Below are 9,930 nucleotides of genomic sequence, written 5' to 3' on the forward strand. Positions count from 1 at the left end.
TTCTCTCAGAATGTTTTATAAAATAATTCTTTGAACAAACCTGTGACTCTGGCTGTTCTTGCATCCTTCACTTACAAGCGTTTCTGGCATTGGCTTGTATGCTGTCCTTCTGCCCAGCCTGTTACTCCAGTCCCTGGTGCGTGTGCAACGCCCAGGTGCCTCCTGGGTAACAATACCCTCTGCAGCCGCAGACCGCTGTCCATGCCAGTGTCACCACAGGGCTGCGAGCTGCAGGCCGGCTTCCTTGGTCTCACCAGTTTTCCTGGGCTGTCCGTCTCCCTGATTGTCTTTCTTTCCTCCCTCCCTCCTCCTTCCTTTCACGTCATACGATCATTAATACATCGTTAAGAACTGCATGTGTTTTTCTGAAGATATTTTAAAACTCAAAACACACTCTGTTGCTCAGTCACTAGTACCTTTCACACTTTCTGGTTAAGTTTCCAAAGGAAAAGCTGCAAAGTAGTTCCAACAAGGCAGCAACAGTGCTGAGCTCTCAGGTGCAGCGTGAAGACCAGGCCCTGCCCGGTCCTGTGGGCTGCATCACCAGGCATCTCTTTGCTCTCTCCCCAGTAAGGCATGGAAATGGGCCTGAAGCAGGGTTCGTGAAGATCTCCTACACGGAAACCTTATTTCAGGCAGTTGTTTTCTATTTTCTCTTGGCCGATTAATGAAGCTTTTTAACAATTTTTTAAACAATTTTTATAATTTTAGGAAGAGAGTGAGCACATACTTGAGGGAGTCGGCCCCACACAGCATAGGGACTGAGGTCGGGCTCCATCTCACCGTGACATCATGACCTGAGCTGAAATCAACAGTCCAACACTTAACTGACTGAGCCTCCGGGTGCCCCATGACTGACAGAGCTTGAAATAGTTCTGGAATGTTCCTGGCATTACCTGTCAACCCTGTGGCCCTGCTGCGGGTGGCGGGGGGGGGGGGGTCCTTCCTCTCCTCTGGGCCGGCTCCCGCTATCCTGTTGGTCTCTCACTGGGGCCTCTGCATTTGCTTCTGGTGGCTGCTGTAACCAATCACCACAGACTGGCTGGCTTATTCCCTCATAGCGTTAGGCCAGAAGTCCAAAATCCATTTTATAAGACCAGAATCAGGGTATGGGCAGGGCTGTGCTCCTTCTGGAGGCTCCTGGGAAAACCCTCCTCTTCCAGCTTCGGGGGCTGCCGGCATCCCCTGGTGTAGGGTGGCCCCCAACCAGTCTTCATGCCTCTCTGCTCCCTCTTTACGCAGTCTTCTCCGTGGTGGGTCACACTTCCTTCTGCTTCCGCTAATAGGGACACATGACATGACACTCAGGGCCCACCTGGACAATACAGGATGATCTCCCTATAGCAAGATCCTTAACTTAATCACACCTGCATTTTTAAGGAGATTTTAATTTTATTTTTAAAAAGTTTTATTTTTATTTATTTATTTTTAAGATTTTATTTATTCATGAGAGAGAGAGAGAGAGAGAGAGAGAGAGAGAGAGAAGCAGCTCCACGGGTGGAGCCCAACATGGGACTCGAACCTGCAACTCCAGGATCACACCCCGGGCCGAAGGTGGTGCCAAATCGCCGAGCTACCCAGGCTGCTCTAAAAAGTTTTATTTTTAAGTCATCTCAAGTCACCCCAGATCCAATCACATGTTCCACCATCTGAATTAGCCAGGTGCCCTGCATTTTTTTTTTTTTTTTAATAAGGTAGCATTCATAGGTCCTGGGAATTAGGATGATGCATTTGGGGGCCATTTTCTGGCCTAGCATAGCTTGATTGTCTTCTTTTGTTTGGGAACGCAGGAAGCCTTGGGTCACATGCAGCATCTCAGATCAACTGTCATCCTTTCTGCTTGATGGATGGTTCTAACCAGGCAGTGCCACTCTGATTCCAAACAGTTGATGTTTATTTATTTATTCATGAGAGACACAGAGAGAGGCGGAGACATAGGCAGAGGGAGAAGCAGGCTCCCTATGGGGAGCCCAATGTGGGACTCAATACCAGGACCATGGGATCACACCCTGAGCCAAGGGCAGATGCTCAACCCCTGAGCCACCCATGTGTCCCGACAGTTGGTGTTTAAAAGGACACTAATTAACTCTCTAGTCATCGGCTCACTTTACTGGAGACCTTTTTGGGTTGAAGTCCTAGACCAAGAATGCTGGACCTGGGATCCCTGGATCGAGTCCTGCGTCGGGCTCCGGCATGGAGCCTGCTTCTCCCTCTGCCTGTTTCTCTGCCTCTCTCTCTCTCTCTCTCTCTCTGTGTGTGTGTGTCTATCATAAATAAAAATACATCTTAAAAAAAAAAAAAGAATGCTGGGCCCTGGCAATGCTGTCTGGTGTCGGTGCTCCACACACTTTGATGGAGCTGGAACAACAGCTGGCTATGGGCTGGTGATCAATTTGCTTGCATCTGCCAGGACTAACAGGATCAGCAGCTGTGACCCAGATACTCCTATGGCCTTACTACAACCTCCAGAACAGAGTGAAACATTCCAGGGTCTTCAGAGCTCAGGGGAGGTGGTGGCTACAGAGGAACACCCATTTTCCCCCCTCTTAGTCCTGCCATGGCTTCCTTGTCTGTGTCTGTGGTGTTTTTCCCCCATACATTCCTGACGCTTGCTTCCTGGGGATATTTTGAGTAGCAATGACTCAGAAATCCCTAAGGTCAGCCTCAGAGATTGGAGGGGACTGAGTGGGCCTGTGCTCTACTGAGGTCCTCCTGGTTACCCCAGGCTAACTTGGCAGTTAGTCTCGCGTTGGAGCTGTTCCCATGATTTCTCATAAAACCTAGGGTAGGAAGCAGGAGGACAGGCTGCACCTGGGGCGGGAAGGCTGCAGCCAGTGTGGGGTCCCAGGGTCACTGTTTGTCATCACCAGGCCTTCCCTTTTGGGAGGTTTCAGGGCTGTGGTTGTTAAGTCCTGGGGCCCTGTGGTTGGTCTTCTCTCCCCCCAATCCCACCTGCAAGGGTCTTGGGTCCATGGGCGTATGGCTTCTCACCAGGGCCCCCGCTGCTCCTCCATCCAACCCGGGCCTGGGCTTCACGCACGTGCAGTGCACCTGCAGCAGGGCTCTGGGGCGCCCCTTGGTCAGGGAACTCCGGAGATCCTGTTTTATCTGTCAGTGGGGGCTCTGTGCCCTGAGAGGTAGTCCTGGCGCTGCCCTGGGCCGCGGCACATGTGTGGAAGTGACAGGGGCCCAGGGCCCCAGAAGGGCCGCACTTCACCTCACCAGAGACCAGGTTAACCTCCTGTCACCACAATGTCTGACTCCTGCTGCCCCGGGGCTCACCGCGCATCAAGATGGGGAACCCCCCCTCACCCCGCGAGCCTTTCCCGCCAACCGGGGGAGTCCCCTATTCCCCCACCCAAGAGCCCCTCCCCCGGGAACCGCCCCCCAGGAGCCCCTCCCATACTATGGGAGCCTCCCACCCCCACCCTTGGAGCCCCACCCCGGAAGCCCCTCCCACCCACCCACCCCCGCTACCCCAGGGGCCCCGCCTACACTCCGGAGCCCCTCCCTCCACCCCAGGAGCCCCTCCCGCACTCCGGAGCCCCCCCACTACCCTGGGAGCCCCCTCATCCCCACCGCGACTCGTTAGAAAATGCAGCGGTGGAAGGACCGCTGGGATTACCTGGGGGCGCTCAGGCCCTGCCCGGGTCCCCAAGAGGGGGGGTCCCGGCCTCGCGCAGACCTGGGCCAGAGACAGGACCGGGTCCTCTGCTCTCCGTGGCGCGCCGCGTGCACACCGCCCCTCGCCCGGGCGCAGGTGCGGACGCGTTCACGCGTCCCTGGCTGTGTAGGAGCGGCCTCCCCAGGCAGGCGCTTCCTAACCGGGGTGGGGAGGGCCGGCGGAGCGGCGTGGCCACCGTGACCCCAAGCCCCGACCCCTCCCTGCCCGCCCGGTGCTCTCTAGGACCTAACACCGCCCGGCCCGGTGGGCGGGACTCCTGCATTGTGACGTCACGCGGAGGCGGGGCTGCGGCGCCCGGACGGACAGACGGACGGAGGAAGCAGGACGGACCGGGCGGGGCCGGCGGGCGCGGGCGCGGTGGTAAGGGTTGGGCTCGGGATCCGCAGCCGCGTGTGGACGCGGGCGCAGCGTGGGTGTGTGTGTGCGGGCGTGCGCTCCTGGCTCGGGGTGCAGGGGTGCAGGGTGTGGGGCGGGGCGGGGCGGGGCGGGCGGGTCCCAGCCCCGAGCCCCTCGGCCTCCGTGCGCCACCCCCCGCCCGGCCGTGCGTCCTGGCCCAGGAGCAGCCACCTCCCTCCCCCGCGGGCGCGCTCCCCGGACTGAGCGTGCTCGCCCCGGGTGGAGCGTGCTCCGCCCCCTCGGCCGTGTGTGGGCCCCCCCTCGGGAACGGAGCCTCCCCCCGACTGAGTGAGCCCGCAAGCCCCGGTCCCGCGTCCCCCGCCGTGCGCCCCGCACCTCCGTCCCCTGGGTGCCGGGTTGCGCGCGGGAGCTCCCTGGGGCGCCGGTGCCGGAGGAGGGGTCGTGGCGCAGCTCTGGGAGCAACCCACTGACCTCGAGGCTCCCCTCCCCCCGGCGTCCTCACCTCCTGTCCTGTCCTGCCAGGCTCCGCACCCGGCGGCTGCAGCGATGCGGGGGCGCCGGGAGGCCTGAGAGCAGAGACCCGCCCGCCCGGGGAACACCGGAATGGAGGCGGAAGGCTTGGATTGGCTTCTGGTCCCCTTGCACCAGCTGGTTTCCTGGGGGGCAGCCGGGGCCATGGTCTTCGGAGGGGTGGTGCCCTATATCCCCCAGTACAGGGACATCCGGAGGACTCAGAATGCCGAGGGCTTCTCTACCTACGTGTGCCTGGTGCTCCTGGTGGCTAATATTTTACGGATACTCTTCTGGTGAGTCGGGGGCTTCCAGAGAGATGGCTTTCTCTCTGTGGGGATTCCGGGTGGGGTGGTGGCCGCAGTGTGTGTACTTCTAAAAGGAGCTGGTGACGTGCATGACACTATTTCCCAGGGATGATGGTGGGATGGGAGTGGACAGTCTGACCTGTAACCTTCATATCTGCAGCTGTCACTCATATATCATCGTATATGTTCCCACAGGCTCCTGGATGTTGGGCAAGGTCCTGGGACTGGGTCCCTGCCCTCAGGGTTTCCACGGGAGTGGGAGGGAGAAACAGAATGAAGAAGCGATGAAGACTAACAAAAGATGAAGAGCTGTAGGAAGGGAGCTTCATCCTGGCCACTGAGCCCTTGGGAGGGGACCTCGGGGCCTGACAGGAAAGAGTGCTCAGGAGCCATGTGCAGGGAAGGCTGTTCCCTCCGCCTTCTCTGGTGTGTGTGGTTTTGTTTTGTTTTAATAGGAAAGTCAACTTTCTGGGTAATTCTTGCCACTCCCTGCTCAGCTTCCTCTTATTATCATTTGCATTGTGGTGAGGAACTCGCTGCTAAAGCCAGACTTGTCTGGGAGGGGGAAGTTTCAGAGGAAATGAAATGATGTCTTATAGCTTTTTTTTTTTTTTAAGATTTTATTTATTCATGAGAGAGAGAGAGAGAGAGAGAGAGAGAGGCAGAGACACAGGCAGAGGGAGAAGCAGGCTCCATGCAGGCAGCCCGATGCAGGACTCAATCCCGGGATCCCAGGATCACGCCCTGGGCCGAAGGCAGAGGTTAAATCGCTGAGCCACCCAGGGATCCCGTAGCCTCATTTTCTTTAAGAGAGGGAGGGAGGTGGTGGAGGAGCAGGGGAATATCCTGGAGGGACTGGGCGTCCAGTACAGAGCTGGGGGGGAGGGGGAGCTAGATCTCATGACCTGGAGATCATGATCTCCACTGGACACATGACAGACTGAGCCACCCAGGTGCCCCTCCTCTTGGCATTTTGGTCACTGAGTAATCCTGTTTTTTGCTAATTCATTTTTAACTCAGTCTGGCTGAGGTATGATTTAACTAGAATTGACCACTGTGAGTGTACAGTTTGGTGGGTTTGACAACGTCCCCTTCCTGTCACCAGAGCTTTGCTCCTTTCCATCCCATCCAGCTGTGGCTCCAGGCCACCTTGCACCCATTTTCACTGTGTTAGTTTTGCCCTCGTCTGGGGCTTTTAAAGGTGAGGTGATGAGGCAGCTCCTGCCGGGAGGACTTATCGTGTCACCAGGTTTGTCTCTGGGCGAGGCTGCCTTGGAACAAGGAGTCAGCGCTGCTTATATGTTTGTTTCCTTGGCACAAGTTGAAAACTCACATTTTGAAGGTTCCTTGTTTTCCTGTGGCTGAGGGCAGAGACCGCTCTTCAAAGTGGCACGTGGCTTCTTCCTTGTGAAACAGCCTTGATCCTGTCAAGGTTGACCGGAGGCAGGTCCTGAAGTCCAATGGTAGCTGAACGGTGAGCTGAGTACCCCGAGGGCTGCTCGGAGTCCCAGACTCAGGTGGAGGAGCAGATTTTCTCTCACAGTGGGGGGGCCTGAGGTCAGCTTCCCCTGGGGAAAACCCCAGGTGTGTCCTTCACGATCACAGCGAGAGGATAGAATATGTGACACACACCCAGGTACCTTGGGTGGAGAGGTCAGAAGGGGACCCCGAGTCCTCGCATGTGGACCGGGAGTTCTCTCCCCCCGCGGACCTCAGACCAGCCTTGTGTTCCCTCCTAACCCGGTGTGGGCGGCCGGTTGTGTGATTCTGAGCTCTGTCTGTTGGCGAGTCTGTCTGTCCTTCCCCAAGTCCGTGGCCTGGGCCGCCCTGGGTCACCTCGGTTGGCTGCCTCTACCAGGTTCTAGGAGATGTGGCAGCTGGCGGTGCACTAGTCCCTCCTCGCGTCTCCCCGGCCCAGGGATGCACTTTTCCTGCATTTCATGTAGTCTGGTACTTGGGGTTCCCGTGTGAACCCGGGATAGGCCGGGCTCCAGTGAAGGCTGTAGGTGACATGTACCTCCGTGCCCCAGCCTGGATCCTGCCCCTCTGACGGTGATTCGCAGCCTCCCTTTTCTGTCTCGCTCCTGGGTCCTCCATGCTTCACGGATGGCCCCCGTAGGACTCAGTAGGGTTGGAGACTGGTCTGGAGGCTGTGGGGCTTCACTTCAGTGGAAGCATCGTGTGGAGGGGACCACGCACACATGTATGGGTGATGGAGGCTCCAGGTGACATGGAGCAGGGTCTACACCAGTGGTCCTGCTTAGAACTGAGGAGTGCGTTTCCTGGAGTTGGCTGACACCTCAGCTCTAGTCCAGGATCTGCCCACAGATGTGGGGTGCAAGACTTGGGAGCAGCTTCACAGTCCTGCAGCGAGGCCAGCTGGGCCATGTAAAGCCTGGGTTTCTGAAACTTGTGCACCTCTACTTCCTTTTGTACGATTCTCATCGTCCTTTTGCAAAACAAGCATTCGGCAGATAATAGTCTGTGAAGTGCTGATGTGTAGGATTTTGCCTCAGAAGAGCAGCGTCAGGAGAAGGGATTCATGGAGCCTTGGAACTGATACTTGCAGGCTTGTGATTCTGTAGAGGATGGGAGGGCGGAGGCCAGGGTGAGTGGACAGCATTGCAAGGCCTTCCTGGCCAGAGCCTTGGGCAACCAGGGAGATAGTCTTGAAGCTCACTTGCATTGGGTGGAAACATTGTCTCAGAGATGTAGTCACCTGTAGTAACACTGTGTCAGATGCAGTGACTTTGTGTCCAAAATAAGTGGCAGGGCCTATTGGAGATGTAGTAACACTGTATCACAGGTGCCCTGACATTGTGTCACAGGTGCAGTGACATCCTGTCAGAGGGGCTGCACCGCTGAGCACGTAGTGACACTCGCTAAGATGGAGCAGTGTGACACAGGAAAGTAGATACACAACTTCTTTCCACTTGAGCTTTCCCATAACTCTGAAGACCTGAGGGGTGTTTCCTGTGGGAAGCAGCTCAGACGCGGTGGCTTGCCCTCCGCAGCCTGTACCGTCCTGGGGGAGACAGGTGCACAGTGTTCCTGGGCGCCCTTGCTCTGGCTTGTCCCAGTGGGCCCATCACCTCTCCTGAGACATGCGCACCTGCACTCTCCGGCCAGAGAGGAGAGTAGACGTTGCCGTCGGTTTAGGTCATTGGCTGTGAAGGAAGAAAAGCCTTCAGCAATTTAACATGTGAAAAATGGTATCTTTCTATTTTAATTAACCGTTAAAAATGACTGATGACCTGAACCTTGTTTCATATTTACTTTGTCTCGTATATTTGTGGAAAGTTGTGCTTTTTGCAATTTTGTATCTCATTTAGCTTGTATTTCTAAAATCGGTTAATTATCACCTCTGCTCCCTCCCTCCTGCTTTAAATGGTCTTGTTTTTATTGTAAGCACTGAGTTCACCTGGATTCAGTTTTGGTGTATGGTTTATGGGAACATGCAAACCTTGATTTCTTGGCCCATGGTTTTTCTAATCACCATTTCTGTTGAGTGTTAAAAAAACAAGTGGCCTTTCTCACAAAATGGCCCAAGTTGCACATCCTCAACCTTAAAACTGGAAATAAGCTTGTGGTGAGGAACCCCAGAGTAACTTATTCTTCCCACCTGTGCAGGATGGAGGCATCCCCGTCTCATTTGGCAGACATTGAACTTGGGCTGCGCCCTTGTCTGACCTTTTCCTAACAATGAGTTGACCTCGGGTCAGCTAGGTAACCAGTGGGATCCAGTTCCTAGAAATGACTAGAAAGGTCCTTAAGTAGAGGTTCTAGCCGCACTTTAGAGAAGAGACAAGGCTCAGGCCCTGGAGCCCCTGTGGTGGAGTCTGTGAGCCCTCCAGCCCATGCCACTGGCTTAGGAAGCCCCAGGGCACCCGCAGGTGCTCCTGGCTGCACCTCCTCATTACTCCAATCTGGCTTATCAGCCTGTTCTGGCTCTGGCCTAGCATTTTAGCTTCTTTCCTGTGTTTCCTGAAGCAGCTCAGATGGAGCAGCAGGATCCTAGGTGACACTTCCTGGGGAGACCGGAGGACTCTGGTGGTCGTGGAGCTGTCCACTGTCTGCATCCTGGCTCCTCTGCCCTTCCTGGGCCCAAGTGGCATGAGCCCGAACCTCTGTGACCTCCGGCCTGTTCTGTCTTTTGCTCAGGGGATGTGCACCAGGCACTCACCTCTGGGACCAGTGCAGAATGCTCGTCCCGGCTCAGGTGTCTTGGCCCCTCACTCCCCACGGAAATGCTGGCTTTTCCTGGTTGCCTGACCTCCCCGGGGGTCCTTACTGGGGGATGGCTCCCCTCCAGGTGGCACCTTCTCACCCCTGGGCCAGCTTGCCCCAGGTGGGGCGCATCCTGTCAGGCGTGCAGGGCCCTGAGAGGCCCTCAGGTGGGTTAAACTCCTGCAGCGAAGTGCGTTCACAAACTTGGGCTTGAAGAAGCTGCCCGAGGCACCAGGGCACACACGAGGGTCAGTTCCTCTACGTTAAGGAACATTGTGTTTTCCTTACCGTGTAGGTAGATCTTCTTACCGTGTAGACAAACTTTTGCAAGACGTGCTCTTGGGCTGAAGGAGCGGCCGTGTCGAACCTCATCCCACAGAAGCCTGGCCGCTAAGGTCCTGTCGTGATTGCTCACTGCTTCAGTGTAATTCTTGTGGCCGCTGGCCGGCAGGTGGTGTCTCTGGGAACACCTATGCCCAGGCCCAGGCCCGCGGGGAGCTCTTCCCCACTCTGTGTTGTGGGTACGCTCCTCCCGAGCCTTGGCGGCCAGCTCCTGGTAGCCATCTCTCTGTGGGGGGAGCAGGGTGTAGACTTGGGCCAGAGTGAGGGACAGGAGGTGGGGCTGAGGGTGTTTCTTTGCATCTTCTGCTTTTCAGCAGCAGCTGGGAGAGTGGACTGCATGCAGGGCCTCCTGGCTTCGGTGTGTTGACCACCGGCTCGAGTTTCAGGGATGTCCCTTCAGGCAACGTTGTAGCCAGACCTGGTGGGTTTCCTGCCCCAGAATATTCAGGCTAGAACTGGGGTTGGGGCCTCAAAGGATGTCCGGTCAATCCAGGCCTAGCC

The 9,930-nt window shown here is 56.5% G+C and overlaps 1 protein-coding gene across 5 annotated transcripts in view; it reads left to right on the top strand.

The window, feature by feature from the left end:
* The first annotated feature begins 3,988 nt into the window (after nt 1-3,988).
* Nucleotides 3,989-9,930, top strand: part of LOC129514628 (solute carrier family 66 member 2) — a 41,724-nt gene continuing 35,782 nt past the window's right edge. The window contains exons 1-2 of one of the 5 annotated variants that reach the window (XM_055333359.1): nt 3,989-4,045; nt 4,565-4,848. In XM_055333359.1, the coding sequence (XP_055189334.1) occupies nt 4,646-4,848 (203 nt within the window). In that variant the 5' untranslated portion in view covers nt 3,989-4,045; nt 4,565-4,645. Of the gene's footprint in view, nt 4,046-4,082; nt 4,099-4,188; nt 4,849-9,930 lie in introns of those variants that run through there. The other 4 variants (XM_055333360.1, XM_055333361.1, XM_055333363.1 and 1 more) reach the window with 4 other exon arrangements.

Source organism: Nyctereutes procyonoides, unplaced genomic scaffold (assembly GCF_905146905.1).
Source record: "Nyctereutes procyonoides isolate TBG_1078 unplaced genomic scaffold, NYPRO_anot_genome, whole genome shotgun sequence".
Classification (NCBI taxonomy): Eukaryota; Metazoa; Chordata; class Mammalia; order Carnivora; family Canidae; genus Nyctereutes; species Nyctereutes procyonoides.